The sequence below is a fragment of the Hippopotamus amphibius genome, chromosome 2 (assembly GCF_030028045.1).
Source record: "Hippopotamus amphibius kiboko isolate mHipAmp2 chromosome 2, mHipAmp2.hap2, whole genome shotgun sequence".
NCBI classification, from domain to species: Eukaryota; Metazoa; Chordata; class Mammalia; order Artiodactyla; family Hippopotamidae; genus Hippopotamus; species Hippopotamus amphibius.
Window position 1 is genome coordinate 59,889,087 of NC_080187.1, and position 18,774 is coordinate 59,907,860.

The following is an 18,774-nucleotide window of genomic DNA, read 5'->3' on the forward strand; positions in this document are numbered from 1 at the left end:
CTTTCCTATTTGGGGACTTAGGGGCCCATAGTAATTCACTCTCCTCTGATGCTCCAGAGTTGGCTGTGATTGGTAGGAAGAGTCAACAGGACAAGAGGTTCCTTGTATTAAAGCTTGACTGGAGGATGAGGCTTGGCTTGTACCAAAACCCTTCTGACCGGATGAGGTTCCTCCTCACACAAGCCCAGCTCCTGAAGGGGCAGCTCTGAACACTCATCAGGAGCCCTGGGGGCTGAAGTGGCCAAGCCCAGGTCCTTCTCCCACCCAACAAGGGGGCTGAGGGGACCCTGCCCTGCAGACAGGAGAAGCCTGTCCCTCCTCCACTGTCTTGTTGGGGGACCCCAGGTGGGAGTCTGTGCCCTCTTCCTCCTCAGCCGACCAGCTTTCCTGACGGATTCCCCTCCATGTCCTCTGTGTGTCTGTACCCAGGTGCCCTGATGGGATGGTCATGGCCAAGCCCTGTAGCCCCTTCAGTGACCTCAAATGTGTGGACCAAAAATCAGGTACCCAGGCCAGTGGGGAGGCCATGGTTCCTGGAGAGCCAGTGATCACGCGACCGAGACTGTCCACCACTCCCTCTCCCTCCTCGGGCAATTCACTGCTGGTGATCGGAATTGTAACTGCCAGTGTCCTGCTGCTGATGACGATCGCATATGTTTTCTGGCAGTTCTTCTTTAAAGGTGAGGTTCTGGGAGGGCAGGGGAAGTTGCTGGCTCTGGCCCCGGCCCCCTCCTCCGTCTCCCCAGTCCTCCTGTTCCTCATCTCAGCTGACAGTCCCCTCTTCCTCCGGCCATATCTGGTGGGCAGGGGGCAGGGTCGGCTCTTAATGTCTTCAGGAGCCCCAGCCAGGGCAGAGAGGTGGTCCGCACCTTGACTGGGTGACAAGAGTCAGGAGGAGAGGGCTGTTCAGCAGAAGCCCACAAGGATTTTATATGGGTTTCATTTTACGTCATTTTTCCCCTTCGCGTCTCCCTCCCCGAGGGTTCTCCAGACTTGGGATGGCCTGCTCACTGTCACCAGGCCCTGGGCTCCTTGTTCAGTGTCTGAGCCCCCAGCCCACACCCTGTCCCTGGCACTGTCCCGGGTGGGGGGTGGGGGGAGAGGAGGTGCTGTAAGAGGGCCCTCTGCACTGCTCAGGTGGATGCCTCTTCTCTTCTAGGTTGTCGTGTGGACCCTAAGTGGAAGGACAGGGTGAGTTGGTTTCTGTAGGACCTGGTGGCATCAGGCCCTCAGTAACTGCTTCAGACCCACAATAAGGTGCTGGGTGGACATGGTCCTCAATGTATCCTATGCTGTTGTCCCTGGCTCTCACCAGTGGCCTGGGGGCTCTGGGCTGACTGTAGGAGAGCAACTGCCCTGTTGAGAGCAGCCCTAAGGCTAGTTGGCAGTGCTAGCCCTGTCCTTCTTACTGCTTGTGAGACACCCTCACCCCATAACCCTGGATGGACCATGAGGCATGGGATGGGGGGGTGGTTGTCCAGCACCAGGGTCTGGGTACCATCAACAGAGCCCTGGATGTGCTGAGTCTGCCCCCACCTGAGGGGCACAGTATGGGAGTAGGTGGGGAGGCAGAACCCATAATGTCCCCTCCCAGATGCTACAGGGATCTGTGGGTATGGGCTCCTGAGTCAGCTCTTTGCCTTCCCAAGGTCCTTTTCTGGCGCTCACATCCCTTAAGAGGTCCTGAGGCTGTGGACAATGCCCACAATATGCTGATCAACAGAGATTCGCTGATCAATCCGGTCCCTAAGCAGTTTGTAGAAGAGCAGATGAAGCCAACAGATGTCATGGCCCAGTCCCAGGGGGAAGCAAAACTTCTGCTGGTGAGTGTGGTGCCCAGGCCCTTCTGCTTGCCCAGGAGTGCAATAGAAACAGGGAAAGGCAGATGCTGGTCAGGTCTCCTGTGCCATGGGGAAGTGGTGATGGAGGGAGGTCAGAGTCCTGAAGGGGAAACGAGCCTGCTACCCTGATATTGTAGACTGTCAGCTCTATGCAATGTTACACTACTTATTATATGGTCAGTTCTCACTGTATCCTCAGTCTAGAACAGGCAGGCACAAAGTGGGCACTCCCATATTTGTTGAATGATTGAGGGCTGCATAATATTCCACTGCAAAGCTATAAAAATATAATAAGCCATTCCTCAAAATAATAGGAGTATCAAATTTGTTACAAAATTATTATTACACTAAACATGCATGAAAATAAATCTTAGTCCAGATAGCTGATCATATTTGTATGGTGGCTCCTTCGAAGAAGTAGAATTTCGGGGCCAGCATGTAGAAGTGCTTTTTTACTATCTACACACACCTGGACATCCAGTTTGGGTTCATATCAGTTCATCAGTTTTGACACTGAGTAGTCAACCTGTGGAAATATTTCTCATTCTTCATAAGCTTAAAAAGTCATTCCCCCCAACGTAAGATAAGATGAAATTCTCTAATTTCTTAGAGTTTTTAAATTTAATGATGATTTTTTAGCATATAACAATTTTATCTAACTGGAATTTATTTTGTGATACGATATGATATGAGGAGCTCCCTGAATTCTGAGTCACTGTCTCCTTCCTCTAACCCTGTTTAGCAACCGATTCTCCCATTTCCCTCTGCTTTTGGTCTTTCCTCTATCACATGTGAGATATTTATATGGACAATGATCTCTTTCCATCTAGAGGGTTCTTTTGGGGTGTTTTTTTTCCTGCATCAGCAGTTGACCCTTGAACAAAGCTAAGTATAGGGACACAGACCGTCCAAAATCCACGTACCCATGGCTCTGCATCCTCAGATTCAACCAACTGTGTATCATATAGTACTATAGTACATATTTAGTGAAAAAAAATCCACATGTAAATGGACTTGTGCAGTTCAAACCCATGTCATTCAAGGGTCAACTATATACCGCATTCTTTTTTTTTAAATTTTTTTTTAACTTTTTATTTGTTTATTTTTTACAATAAACTGTATATATTTAGAGTGTACAGTTTGGTATCCCAGTCTCCCAATTCTTTCCCCCACCAGTCCTCCCCGCTATCCCCTTTGGTGTCCATATGTTTGTTCTCTACATCTGTGTCTCTATTTCCGCCTTGCAAACCGGTTGATTTGTACCATTTTTCTATAGTCCACATATATGTGTTAATATACAATATTTGTTTTTCTCTTTCTGACTCACGTCACTCTGTATGACAGTCTCTAGGTCCATCCATGTCTCTAGAAATGTCCCAGTTTCATTGCTTTTTACAGCTGAGTAATATTCCATTGTATGTATGTACCACATCTTCTTTATCCATTCATCAGTTGATGGACATTTAGGTTGCTTCCATGTCCTGGCTATTGTAAATAGTGCTGCGATGAACAATGGAGTGCATGTGTCTTTTTGAATTATGGTGTTCTCTGGGTATATGCCCAGCATTGGGATTGCTGGGTCATATGGTAGTTCTATTTTTAGTTTTGCAAGGAACCTCCATACTGTTTTCCATAGTGGCTGTATCAATTTACATTCCCACCAGCATTGCAAGAGCGTTCCTTTTTCTCCACACCCTCTCCAGCATTTACTGTTTGTAGATTTTCTGATGATGCCCATTCTAACCGGTGTGAGGTGATACCTAATTGTAGTTTTGATTTGCATTTCTCTAATAATGAGTGATGTTGAGCAGCTTTTCATGTGCTTGGCCATCTGTATGTCTTCTTTGGAGAAATGCCTATTTAGGTCTTCTGCCCATTTTTTGATTGGGTTGTTTATTTTTTGATATTGAGCTGGATGAACTGTTTATATATTTTGGATATTAATCCTTTGTCTGTTGATTCATTTGCAAATATTTTTTCCCATTCTGAGGGTTGTCTTTTGGTCTTGCTTCTAGTTTCCTTTGCTGTGCAGAAGCTTTGAAGTTTCATTAGGTCCCATTTATGTATTTTTGTTTTTATTTCCATTATTCTAGGGGGTGGATCAAAAAAGATCTTGCTGTTATTTACATCGAAGAGTGTTCTTCCTATGTTTTTCTCCAGGAGTTTTATAGTGTCTGGCCTTACATTTAGGTCTTTTATCCATTTTGAGTTTATTTTTGTGTATGGTGTTAGGAAGTGTTCTAATTTCATTCTTTTACATGTAGCTGTCCAGTTTTCCCAGCACGACTTATTGAAGAGGCTACCTTTTCTCCATTGTATATCCTTGCCTCCTTTGTCATAGATTAGTTGACCATAGTTTATCTCTGGGCTTTCTATCCTGTTCCATTGATCTATATTTCTGTTTTTGTGCAAATACCATACTGTCTTGATCACTGTAGCCTTATAGTATAGCCTGAAGTCAGGAAGCCTGATTCCACCAACTCCGTCTTTCCTTCTCAAGATTGCTTTGGCTATTCGGGGTCTTTTGCGTTTCCATACAAATCGTAAAATTTCTTGTTCTCGTTCTGTGAAAAATGCCATTGGTAATTTAATGGGGATTGCATTGAATCTGTAAATTGCTTTTTTTAGTATAGTCATTTTCACAATGTTGATTCTTCCAATCCAAGAACACGGTATGTCCCTCCGTCTGTTTGTGTCTTCTTTCATTTCTTTCATTAGTGTCTTATAGTTTTCTGAGTACAGGTCTTTTACCTCCTTAGTTAGGTTTATTCCTAGGTATTTTATTCTTTTTGTTGCAATGGTGAATGAGATTGTTTCCTTAATTTCTCTTTCTGATCTTTCATTGTTGGTGTATAGAAATGCAAGAGATTTCTGTGTGTTAATTTTGTGTCCTGCAACTTTACCAAATTCATTGATTAGCTCAAGTAGTTTTCTGGTGGCATCTTTAGCATTTTCTATGTATAGTATCATGTCATCTGCAAACAGTGACAGTTTTACTTCTTCTTTTCCAATTTGGATTCCTTTGATTTCTTTTTCTTCTCTGATTGCTGTGGCAAGGACTTCCAAAACTATGTTGAATAGTAGTGGAGAGAGTGGACATCCTTATCTTGTTCCTGATCTTAGAGGGAATGCTTCCAGTTTTTCACCATTGAGAATGATGTTTGCTGTGGGTTTGTCATATATGGCCTTTATTATGTGGAGGTAGGTTCCCTCTATGCCCACCTTTTGGGGAGTTTTTATCATAAATGGGTGTTGAATTTTGTCAAAAGCTTTTTCTGCATCTATTGAGATGATCATGTGGTTTTTATCCTTCAATTTGTTAATGTGGTGTATCACATTGATTGATTTACGTATATCGAAGAATACTTGCATTCCAGGGATAAACCCCACTTGATCATGGTGTTTGATCCTTTTAATGTGTTGTTGAATTCTGTTGGCTAGTATTTTGTTGAGGACTTTTGCATCTAAATTCATCAGTGATATTGGTCTGTAGTTTTCTTTTTTTGTAGTATCTTTGTCTGGTTTTGGTATCAGGGTGATGGTGGCTTCATAAAATGAGTTTGGGAGTGTTCCTTCCTCTGCAATTTTTTGGAAGAGTTTGAGAAGGGTGGGTGTTAGCTCTTCTGTAAATGTTTGATAAAATTCACCTGTGAATCCATCTGGTCCTGGACTTTTGTTTGTTGGGAGATTTTTAATCACAGTTTCAATTTCATTACTTGTGATTGGTCTGTTCATATTTTCTATTTCTTCCTGATTCAGTCTAGGAAGTTTATACTTTTCTAAGAATCTGTCCATTTCATCCAGGTTGTCCATTTTATTGGCATATAGTTGCTTGTAGTAATTGCTTATGGTGCTTTTTATTTTTGCAGTGTCCATTGTAACTCCTCCTGTTTCATTTCTAATTTTATTGATTTAAGTCCTCTCCCTCTTTTTCTTGATGAGTCTTGCTAGAGGTTTATCAATTTTATTTATCTTCTCAAAGAACCAGCTTTTAGTTTTATTGATTTTTGCTGTTGTTTTCTTTGTCTCTATTTCATTTATTTCTGCTCTGATCTTTATGATTTCTCTCCATCTACTAACTTTGGGTTTTTTTTGCTCTTCTTTCTCTAGTTTCTTTAGGTGTAAGGTTAGATTGTTTATTTGGGATGTTTCTTGTTTCTTGAGGTAGGATTGTATCACTATAAACTTCCCTCTTAGAACTGCCTTTGCTGCATCCCATAGGTTTTGGATCGTTGTGTTTTCATTGTCATTTGTCTCTAGGTATTTTTTGATTTCCTCTTTGATTTCTTCAGTGATCTGTTGGTTATTTAGTAGCATATTCTTTAGCCTCCATGTGTTTGTGTTTTTTACAGTATTTTTCCTGTAATTGATTTCTAATCTCATAGCATTGTGGTCAGAAAAGATGCTTGATACAATTTCAATTTTCTTGAATTAACCAAGGCTTGATTTATGACGCAAAATGTGTTCTATCCTGGAGAATGTCCCATGTACACTTGAGAAGAAGGTGTAACCTGCTGTTTTTGGATGTAATGTCCTATAGATATCTATTAAATCCAGTTGATTTATTGTGTCATTTAAAGCTTGTGTTTCCGTATTAATTTTCTGTGTGGATGATCTGTCCATTGGTGTAAGTGGGGTGTTAAAGTCCCCCACTATGTTCGTGTTACTGTCAATTTCCTCTTTCATAGTTGTTAGCATTTGCCTTATGTATTGAGGTGCTCCTATATTGGGTGCATATATATTTATAATTGTTATCTCTTCTTCTTGGATTGATCCCTCAATCTTTATGTAGTGTCCTTTCTTGTCTCTTGTAACATTTTTTATTTTAAAGTCTATTTTATCTGATATGAGTATCGCTACTCCAGCTTTCTTTTGATTTCCATTTGCATGGAATATCTTTTTCCATCCCTTCACTTTCCATCTATACGTGTGCCTAGGTCTGAAGCGGGTCTCTTGTAGACAGCATATATATGGGTCTTGTTTTTGTATCCATTCAGCCAGTCTTTGTCTTTTGGTTGGGGCATTTAGTCCATTTACATTCAAGGTGATTATCGATATGTATGTTCCTATTACCATTTTCTTAAGTGTTTTGGGTTTGTTTTTGTAGGTCCTTTTCTTCTCTTCTGTTTCCCGCTTAGAGAAGTTCCTTTAGCATTTGTTGTAAGGCTGGTTTGGTGGTGCTGAATTCTCTTAGCTGTTGCTTGTCTGTAAAGCTTTTGATTTCTCCATCAAATCTGAATGAGATCCTTGCTGGGTAGAGTATTCTTGGTTGTAGGTTCTTCCCGGTCATCACTTTAAATATATCATGCCACTCCCTTCTGGCTTGTAGAGTTTCTGCTGAGAAATCAGCTGTTAACCTTATGGGAGTTCCCTTGTATGTTATTTGTCATTTTTCCCTTGTTGCTTTTAATAGCTTTTCTCTGTCTTTAATTTTTGTCAGTTTGACTACTGTATGTCTTGGCGTGTTTCTCCTTGGGTTTATCCTGCCTGTGACTCTCTGCGCTTCCTGGACTTGGGTAGCTATTTCCTTTCCCATGTTAGGGAAGTTTTCAACTGTAATCTCTTCCAGTATTTTCTCAGGTCCTTTCTCTCTCTCTTTTCCTTCTGGGACCCCTATAATGCGAATGTTGGTGCATTTAACATTGTCCCAGAGGTCCCTTAGGGTCTCTTCAGTTCTTTTCATTCTTTTTTCTTTATTCTTTTCCACATCAGTGATTATCACCATTCTGTCTTCCAGGTCACTTACTCGTCCTTCTGCCTCAGTTAATCTGCTATTGGTTCCTTCCAGTGTATTTTTCATTTCAGTTATTGTGTTGCATATCTCTGTTTGTTTGTTCTTTAATTCTTCTAGGTCTTTGGTAAACTTTTCTTGCAACTTTTCAATCTTTGCATCCAATCTTTTTTCAAAGTCCTGGATCATCTTCACCATCATTATTCTGAATTCTTTTTCTGGAAGGGTGCCTATCTCCTCTTCATTTAGTTGTTTTTCTGGTGTTTTATCTTGTCCCTTCATCTGGTACAAAGTCTTTTGCCTTTTCATTTTCTCCATCTTTCTGTGGCTGTGATTTTCAGTTCCACAAGATGAAATAGTGCTGATACTGCTTGATTCTGCTGTCTGCCCTCTTGTGGAGGAAGCTGTCTAGGAGGCTCATGAGTGCTTCCTGATGGGAGGGACTGATGGTGGGTTGGGCTGGGTGGGTGTAGCTCAGTGACACTTTAATCTGATTTGGTGGGTGGAGCTCAGTGACACTTTAATCTGCTTGTCTGCCAATGGGTGGGGCTGTGTTCCCACCCTGGTGGTCGTTTGGCCTGAGGTCGCCCAGCCCTGGAGCTTACAGGCTCTTTGGTGGAGCTAGCTAATGGTGGACTCTGGAAGGGCTCACACCAATGAGCACTTCTCAGAACCCCTGCTGCCAGTTCCCCTGTCTCCTTGGTGAGCCACAGCTGCCCCCCACCTCTGCAGGCAACCCTCCAACACCAGCAGGTAGGTCTGGTTCAGTCTCCTATGGGGTCACTGCTCCTTCCCCCTGGGTTCTGGTGAGCACACTTTTTTGTGTGCCCTGCAAGAGTGGAGTCTTCGTTTCCCCCAGTCCTGTGGAGGTCCTGCAATCAAATCCCGCTGCCTTTCAAAGTCTGATTCTCTGGGGATTCCTCCTCCCATTGCTGGACCGCCAGGTTAGGAAGCCTGATGTGGGGCTCAGAACCCTCAGGACTTCTGTGGTATAACTGTTCTCCAGCTTGTGAGTCACCCACCCAGCATTTATGGGATTTGATTTTAACATGATTGCGCCCCTCCTACCATCTCATTGCAGCTTCTCCTTTGTCTCTGGATGTGGGGTGGTTTTTTTTTGGTGAGTTCCAGTGTCTTTCTGTTGATGGTTGTTCAGCAGTTAGTTGTAATTCCGGTGCTCTTGCAAGAGGGAGTGAGCGCACGTCCTCCTACTCCGCCATCTTGATTCTTCTCCTATACTGCATTCTGTTTAAAGAGAAAGTGTAAAAGGAAACAAATAAACAAACAGAAAAGACAAATAATCCCTCCATCTTGATTGATCACTTTTTACATTTTTTCACAGTAGTTAATACATATCCACATTGAGAAAATTTAAGCAGTGTGGAAAGTTTCTCAGTGAGTCGTGAAGGCCTCATCCTGTAATCTTTTTCCAGCCCTTTAGTTCTTTTTACTTCAGGTAACTATGAGGGATAATTTTCAGTGATTCTTTGCTAAAATCTTTATGCATATGCCATCTATATACAATACCAGTGAAACTGTCTAATATGTTTTAATACCTGAGAGAGCCCTCTTAACTTACTTTTTCAAAATTTATTGCTTACCCAGATAAAATTTGGAATTTTTTATCAGATATCCTCCTCACCTAAGAAAATTATTGAAACTTTTTATATTACCTTAAATTCATAAATTGATCTAGGAAGAATTAAGATCTTGTTAATATTCAATACTGTTCTTATCAAAGAAGATAGTATTGAGAGAGTAAACATAATGGTGGAGGAGAAAGACCCTGAGCTCACCTCCATTCACAGGCACAACAAAATTATAACTATTTACAGAGGAACTATTGATGAGAAATACCAGAATCTACCAGAAAATATTTTCTACAATTAATGATATAAAGAAGGAACCAGAAGATGGCTGAGTTGTAGTACAGTAAAAACCCATATCGCTGGGCAATCAACCCACAAATGGGAGGCTAATTATATTTGCAGAAGTTCTCCCCAAGGAGCAAGAGCCCCACATCTGGCTCCCCAGCCCAGGAGTTCTGCACCAGGAAGACAAGCCCCTAGAACATTTGGCTTTAAGGCCAATGGGGCCTTACTTTCAGGAGACCTGGAGGGCTATGGGAAATAGAACCTGCATCTTAAAGGGAGCACGTAAAATCTCACAACCTCTGGGACACAGGGAAGAGCAGAAATTTGAAAGAAGTGTGGATCAGACCTACCTCCTGATCCTGGAGAGTCCTGGAGAGGCAAGAGGCAACTGGATCTCATCCTGGGGACATAGACACTGCTGGTAGCAATTTGGGGGCGTTCATTCTACCACATGGATGCTGGTGCTGGAAAGCATCATTTTGGAATTCTTGCTCTAGCTGATTAGCCTTGGGATTCAGCCCTACCCCCATCCACCAGCCTATAGGCACCAGCACTTTGATGCCTCAGGCCAAGCACCTAGCCAGGTAGAGACACAGCCCCACCCACCAGTAGGCAGCCTGAGTTAAGACCACCTGAGCCCACAGCTGCCCCTGGACAGCCCTGTCTCCCAGTAGGCCCAGAACCCAGCCCCACACGCCAGTGTACAGGCACTAGTCCCAGAAAATCATAGGGCCCTGCAGCCAGAGACCCAGCCCCCACCACCAGTGGGCAGACACCAGCCATAGGACCCACTGGGCCCCAGCCTCAGGAATACTGCCACCTCTCAGCAGACTTATCAGGACCCAGCTAATACATCAGCAGGCCACCATAAGCTCTGGAACCCCACCGGCCCACAGCCATGCACAACAGCAGGCCAACTATAGCTCTGGGACACTTTGAGCCCCTCAGCCAGTGGCTTCAAGATCCAATCCCACCCACTAGTGGGCTGACTCCAGCTTCAGGACCTCTATGGCCCTGCAGCCAGAGATCTCAGGATTTGGCTCCACATACCAGTGACTGGCACTAGCCCTGATAACCCCTGAGGAGGACCACATCAACATACATTGTAATTAAAATAGCAAAAATTAAAGATAAAGAGAGAATATTAAAAGCAAAAAGGGAAAAGCAACAAGTAACATATAGGGGAACTCCCATAAGGCCATGAGCTGACTTTCCAGCAGAAACTGCAGGCCAGAGGGAGTGGCACAATATATTTAAAGTGTTGAAAGGGAAAAACCTATACCCAAGAATACTCAGCAAGTCTCTCATTCTTATTTGATGAACATAATAAAAAGTTTTACAGACCTAATAAAGCTAAAAGAGTTCAGCACCACCAAACTAGCCTTACAAGAAATGTTAATGGGACTTCTCTTAGTGGAAAAGAAAAGCCCACAACTAGAAACATGAAACTTACAAAAGTAAAAACCTAATTGGTAAAGGCAAATATACAGTAAAGATAGTAAATCAACCACATAAAAGGTAGTAGGAAGGTAAAAAACAGAAGTATTAAAATCATCTATATCCACAATAAGTAGTGATGAAATATACAAAACCAAAAGGTATAAAATATAATGTAAAAAACAGGAATTGAGGGGCAAGAGGAATAAAAAAACAGGGTTTATAAAATTCTCTTGAAAGTAAGAGATCAGCAACTTAAAATAATCACACAAACACACATATAGATAGTTTGATATATATAAACCTCTCAGTAACCAGAAATCAAAAACTTATAGTACATACACACAGAGAAGAGAAAAGAATACAAACATAACAATAAAGATAGTCATCAGTCACAGAGAAGAGAACAAAAGAAGAAAAAGGAAAAATAAAAAGAATTACCCCCAAAATCTGAAGACAATTAACAAAATGATAATAAGTACATAATTATCAATAACTGCTTTAAATGAATAAAGACTAAATGCTCCAATCAAAAGACATAGAGTGGATACAAAACAAGACCCATATATATGATACCTCCAAGAGACCCACTAGCTCTAAAGATACACACAGGCTAAAAGTTAGGGGTTGGAAAAAGGTATTCCATGCTAATGGAAATCAAAAGAAATCCAGGGTATCAATACTTATATCAGGCAAAATAGCCTTTAAAACAAAGACTGTGATAAGAGACAAAGAAAGACATGAACTAATTGTCAAGGGATCGATTCAAGAAGAAGATATAACAGTTGTGAATATATATGCACTGAATGTAGTAGCACCTAAACACATAAAGCAAATATGAACAGACATAAAGGGAGAAATTGACAGTAACACAATAATAGTAGGAGATTTTAACACCTCACTTACATCAATGGACAGATCATCCAGAAAGAAAATCAATAAGGAAACACTGGCCTTAAAAGACACATTAGACCGGATGTACTTAATTGATATATATATATATATATAGAGAGAGAGAGAGAGAGAGAGAGAGAGAGAGAGAGAGAGAGAACATTCCATCCAAAAACAGCAGAATATACATTGTGCTGTATAGACATGCACATGGAACATTTCTCCAGGATAGATCATATACTAGGCCACAAAGGAAACCTGATAAGTTTAAGAAAATTGAAATCACATCAAGTATCTTTTCTGACCAGAGTGCAATGAGACTAGAAATCAACTACCAGAAAAAAAAAAACTGCAAAAAACATAAACACATGGAGTCTAAACAATATACTATTAAACAACCAATGGATCACTGAAGAAATCATAGGAGAATTTTAAAAATATCTGGAGACAAATGAAAATGAGAACACCATGATCCAAAAATCTATAAGACATAGCAAAAGCAGTTCTAAAAGGGAAGTTTATAGTGATACAAGCTTACCTCAGGAAACTAGAAAAATCTAAAATGAACATCCTAACCTTGCACCTCAAGAAACAAGAAAAAGAAGAACAAACAAAACCCAAAATAAGTAGAAGGAAGAAATACCCTAAAGATCTGAGAATAAATAGTGAAATAGAGACTAAACAAAACAGTAGAAAAGATCAATGAAACTAAGAGCTGGTTCTTTGAAAAGAAAAAGAAAATTAATAAACCTTTCACCAGACTAATCAAGAAAAGAGTGAGAGGCCCCAAATCAATACAAATCATAAGTAAAAAAAATAAGAGAAGTTAAACCAACTCTGCAGAAATATAAAGGATCATTATGAAATCAATACAAATAACTGCATGCTGATAAATTGGACAACATAGAAGAAATGAACAAATTCCTACAAATGTACAATCTCCAAAGACTGAACTATGAAGAAATAGAAAATAGGAACAGATCAACTACCAGTAATGAAATTGAATCAGTAATCAAAAAACTCCCCCAAAACAAAAGTCCAGGACCAGATGGCTTCAGAGGGGAATTCTACCAAATATTTAGAGAAGAGTTATCACCTATCCTTCTCAAACCATTCCAACTAATTGCAGAGAAAGGAATGCTTCCAAACTCATTCTAGAAGGCCAGCATCACTCTGATACTAAAAGCTGACAAAGATATCACAAAAAAGAAAATTACAGTCCAATATCACTGAGGAACATAGATACAAAAATCCTCAACAACATATGAGCAAACTGAATCCAACAATACAGTAAAAGAAATATACACCATTATCAACTGGGATTTATCCCAGGGATGTAAGGAGTTTTCAGTTTGTACAAATCAATCAATATGATACACAACATTAACAAACTGAAGAATAAAAACCATATGATCATCTCAAAAGATGCAGAAGAAGCTTTTGACAAAATTCAATATCCATTTATAATTAAAAAGTGGGCACAGAGGGGACATACCTAAACATAATAAAGGCCATATATGACAAACCCACAGCTAACAACATAGTTAATGGTGAAAAGCTGAAAGCATTTTCTCTAAGATCAGGAACAAGGCAAGGATGCCCGCTGTCACCATTTTTATTCAACATAGTATTGGAAGTCCTAGCCACTGCAAACAGACACAAAAAAATACATGAAAAGGAATCCAAATTGAAAAGGAAGAAGTAAAACTGTAATATGCATAGAAAATCCTAAAGACACTACTAGAAAATTGCTAGAGCTTGTCAATGAATTTGGTAAATTTGCAGGATACAAAATTAATATACAGAAATCTGTTGCATCTCTATACACTAACAACAAACTATCAGAAAGAGAAATTAAGGAAATAATCCTATTTACCATCACATCAACAAGAATAAATTTCTAGGAATAAATCTAACTAAGGAGGTAAAATACCTGTACTTGAAAAACTATATGACACTGATGAAAGAAATTGAAGATGACACAAACAAATGGAAAGGTACACTATGTTCTTGAATTGGAAGAATTAATATTGCTAAAATGATCATGCTATCCAAGGCAATCTACAGGTTCAATGCAATCCCTGTCAAAATATGAATGGTATTTTTCATAGAAATAGAGCAAATAATCTTAAAATTTGTGTGGAAACACAAAAGACCTGGAATAGCCACAACAGTCTTAAGAAAGAACAAAGTTGAAGGTATTATGCTCCTTGATTTCATACTATACTACAAAGCTACAAAAACAGACACACAGATCAACATAATGGAATAGAGAGCCCAGAAACAAACCCATGCACTTAGAGTCAATTAATCTATGACAAAGGCAGCAAGAATAAACAATGTAGAAAAGACATTCTCTTCAGTAAGTGACGCTGGAAAAACTGGACAGCTACATGTAAAAGAATGAAATTGGAACATTTTTGCACATCATATACAAAAATAAACTCAAAATGAATTAACAACTTAAATATAAGACCAGAAACCATAAAACACCTGGAAGAAAACATAGGCAGAACACTCTTTGGCATAAGTCATAGCAATATTTTTTTGGATCTGTTGCCTGAGGCAAAGAAAACAAAAGCAAAAGTAAACAGATAGATCTAATTAAACTTAAAAGCTTTTGTACAGCAAAGGAAACCATTGACAAAACAAAAAGACACCCTACTAAATAGGAGCAAATATTTGCAAATGATATGATTGATAAGGGGTTGCTATCCAACATATATAAATAGCTCATGCAACTCAATATTTAAAAAACACCAGAAAACTCAATTAAAAAATGGGCAGAAGACCTGAATAGACATTTTTCCAAAGAGGAAATGCAGATGGCCAACAGGTACATGAAAAGATGCCTGACATCACTAATCATCAGAAATGCAAATCAAAACCACAATGAGATATCATCTCACACCTGTCAGAATGGCTATCATCAAAAAGACCATAAATAACAAGTTTTGGCAAGGATATGAGGAAAAAGAACCCTCATACACTGTTAGTGGGAATGTAAATGGTGCAGCCGCTTTGGAAAACAGTATGGAGTTTCCTCAAAAAACTATAAATAGAATTACCATGTGATCCAGCAGTTCCACTACTGGATTCATATTTTTTAAAAAGTGAAAACACTAATTCTAAAAGATGCATGTATTGGGACTTCCCTGAGTGGTTAAGAATCTACCTGCCAATGCAGAGGACACGGGTTTGATCTCTGGTTTGGGAAGATCCCACATGCCATGGAGCAACAAAGCTCATGTGCCACAACTACGGAGCCTGTGCTCTAGAGCCCATGAGCCACAACTACTGATCCTGTGTGCCACAACTACTAAAGCCTGTGTGCCTAGAGCCCGTGCTCTGCAACAAGAGAAGCAACTGCAATGAGAAGCCCACTCACGGCAAGGAAGAGTAGCCTTCCCTCACCACAACTAGAGAAAGCCCACATGCATAAATACATATATATATCATGGAATACTACTCAGCCATAAACAAGAATGAAATTTTGCCATTTGCAGCAACATGGATGGACATGGAGGGTATTATGCTTAGTGAAATAAGTCAGACAGAGAAAGATAGATACTATATGTTATCACCTAATGTGGCATTTAAGAAATAAAAAAACAAATGAATATAACAAGAAAGAAGCAGACTCACAGATACAGAGAACAAATTAGTGGTTACCAGGGGAAAGGGAAGTGGGGGGGCCAAAACAGGGATAGGGGATTAAGAGGTACAAACCGGACTTCCTAGGTGGTGCAGTGGTTAAGAATCCACCTGCCAATGCAGGGGATGCAGGTTCGAGCCCTGCTCCGGGAAGATCCCACATGCCACAGAGCAACTAAGCCCGTGCACCACAACTATTGAGCCTGTGCTCCACAACAAGAGGAGCCACTGCAATGAGGAGCCTGCGCACAACAATGAATAGTGGCCCCGGGCTTCCTAGGTGGCGCAGTGGTTGAGAATCCGCCAGCTAATGCAGGGGACATGGGTTCGATCCCTGCTCCAGGAAGATCCCACATGCCATGGAGCAACTAAGCCCATGCACCACAACTATTGAGACTGCGCTTTAAAGCCCGTGAGCCACAACTATTGAGCCCATGTGCTGCAGCTACTGAAGCCCACATGCCTAGAGTCCATGCTCCGCAACAAGAGAAGCCACGGCAATGAGGAGCCCGCACACCACAACGAAGAGTAGCCCCCACTCACCGCAACTAAAGAAAGCCCGCATACAGCAAAAAAGACCCAACACAGCCAATAAAATAAATAAATACATAAATTTATTTATTTTTTTTTTGTTTTGTTTTGTTTTTTGTTTTTTGGGCACACGGGCTTAGTTGCTCCGTGGCATGTGGGATCTTCCTGGAGCAGGGATCGAACCTGTGTCCCCTGCATTGGCAGGCGGATTCTTAACCACTGCGCCACCTAGGAAGCCCCATAAATTTATTTTAAAAAAAGAGGTACAAACTACTATATACAAAACAAATATCTACAAAAATAGATTGTATAGCACAGGAAATATAGCCAATATTTTATAACTTTAAATGGAATATAATCTATAAAAATTTTGAATCACTACATTGTACGTCTGATACTAGTATGATATGGTAAATCAGCTATAACTCAATGAAAAATATATTTTAAAAAGGAGATAGCATTTCAAGTCAAGGATTTTTATTATGGCTCAACTAAGATTTGAGTTCTTCAGATAGATTATGCCTATTTCTTGTCAAAGCTGTTTCTGTATATCTCATGTGTTTTTTTACTCTTAATGGTTGGATCCTCTTATAATCCCATTTTCTAATATGTTGTTTCTGCTATGTTTTTAACATTTATCAAGACATGCATTCGTAATGAGAAGCCCTCACACCGCAACTAAGAGTAGCTCCCACTCATCGCAACTAGAGAAAGCCCACACACAGCAACAAAGACCCAATGCAGCCAAAATAATAATAATAATAAAATAAAATAAGAAATAAAGTAAATGAAACAATGCTTTCATATAGGAAAAGGGTGAGGCTTTTCAGAAGGTAGGAAACAATGTCAAAGTAAGATTTTGGGGGAGATGATAAATATTATTGCTCAATCTTTTTTTTTTTTTTTGGCTGCACTTTGCAGCTTGTGAGATCCTAGTTCACCAGGGATTGAAACCAGGCCCTTGGCAGTGAAAATACAGAGTCCTCACCACTGCACCACTGGACTGCCAGGGAATTCCCTACTGCTCAATCTTAAAAAATGTATCAGAAGAGATTAATCTATTTTCACCTTTAATCTTAGGGATTAAATTGGTACTAACAATTTAAGAACAGGAAGCTATTATAACTTTGCCATTTGACTATCTGAAAACAAAGAGCTACCCAGCGGCTTTAGGAGAGAGAAGTCATCCAATGTATGGTAATCATGTTTATTTCAGAATTAGGATTAACACTGAGTCTCAGTTTCCTTGTCAATAAAATAAGGAAAAATTTTGTCACCCAGGGGAGCAAGTCAATCTGTACCTAAACTAAAGAATAAGGGCACCTGTCTTAGGCAAGGAGGTAAAGAAGCCTCCCACTTCTGGTAACCCCCCTACTCTGGGCAAACTTGCAGAAAACCCAAAACTGACTGTATCTTCTAGTTGTTTCTGCATAATTAGAAGAAGGCTTAACCACAAGAAACCGGCATAAGCTAGCTAAATCTAAAAATTGGGACAAAGGTCTCTCTACATCTCATTACCATCTCATTGTAATAAGATCTCTGACCTACTGTGCCATGTTGGTTAGACCTGCTTCTGACCCAGACACTGAAGGACCACACGAGGGCTGAAAAGAGGCATGAGCTGCATTCTGGAAAATCGCCACCTGTTTCCACAAGTCAGGATGATAAAAGATCCCCGTACCCTATAACCTCCTTCACCTTTTTCTACAGGAATTTTGCCTTGCCTGTAATGGGGAGAAAGTATTTTTAGAGCATGAGCTCCTCCTTCTCCATCCTTTGGCCAATGAATAAAGTTTCTGTTTGCTGCTAAAAAACAAAACAAAACAAAAAAACAAAAAAACATGCATTAATTTTTAAGTACTGTAGCTTAAACCTTAGGGTTTTTGATATATACAGTCACATTAAAATAATAATTATTATTTCTGTCCACTTCCTCTAGTCCTGCCTCATTTTTGCTTCATATCTTGCTTGCTGCATCATCCAGAACTCACAATGTTCAAAAATGCTTAGAGAAGGCAGATATTTTGATCTTGATTTGATTTCATTGTGAATGCCTCCAATATTTCACCATAAGGAATGATGTTGACTCGTGTTCATATAGAAGATTTTATCATTGAGGATGCAGCCTCCTATTTTTAGATATTTTTAAAAAGTCAGAATTCATGTTTAATTCTGTCAAATGCCTTTCCAGTCTCCACGGAGGCTATCACATGCTTTCATTCCCTTATTTAGACTGTTGATATGGTACATTATTATTGGTCAAAGCACCTTCATATACATATAATAGACCCTTAATTTACATTTTCCAAAATGCCCTTGTAAATACTCTTCATTTGAGTTACAAAAAGCCTGGGATGGAGTCCTTGTCTCCTGATGGAGTGGGTAGGAAAGGATTAGAAGGGGCAGAAGGGACTGTGTGGGGGTGGGAATGTTCCCTTTCTTGATTGGGTGATGGCTACTCAGCTCTATACAGTTGTCAAAGCTGTAGCAGACACTTAAGAAGTGAGCATTACTGCAGGAACATGCCCCTCCATGAGCACATGAGCCTGTGAACTGCTCAGGGTGGGAAACTCCTCTCCATCTCCATAGAGACCTGGGAGGGGAGGTGGCTGCCCGTGTCACACAGTGGGCTGGTTGCCGGGCTCAGTCTGGAATCATGGACCCCTGACTAAGACCAAGGCTTTTCTCCATTGTGTTTTACAGGAACCAGCAGGAGCTGAAAGGTTCCGGATGAGAAGGATACTGGTTCCAGCAAATGGCTCAGACCCCATTGACAGTGAGTGTTTTTTTACCAGGCAGCGGGGCAGGAGTGGAG

The 18,774-nt window shown here is 40.5% G+C and overlaps 1 protein-coding gene across 1 annotated transcript in view; it reads left to right on the top strand.

The window, feature by feature from the left end:
* The window catches only part of LOC130845227 (tumor necrosis factor receptor superfamily member 10B-like), a 70,672-nt gene that overhangs the window by 43,276 nt on the left and 8,622 nt on the right, over positions 1–18,774 (top strand). The window contains exons 5-8 of the mRNA XM_057722135.1: positions 430–680; positions 1,160–1,191; positions 1,650–1,823; positions 18,663–18,735. Of these exons, the coding sequence (XP_057578118.1) occupies positions 430–680; positions 1,160–1,191; positions 1,650–1,823; positions 18,663–18,735 (530 nt within the window). The remainder of the gene's footprint in view (positions 1–429; positions 681–1,159; positions 1,192–1,649; positions 1,824–18,662; positions 18,736–18,774) is intronic.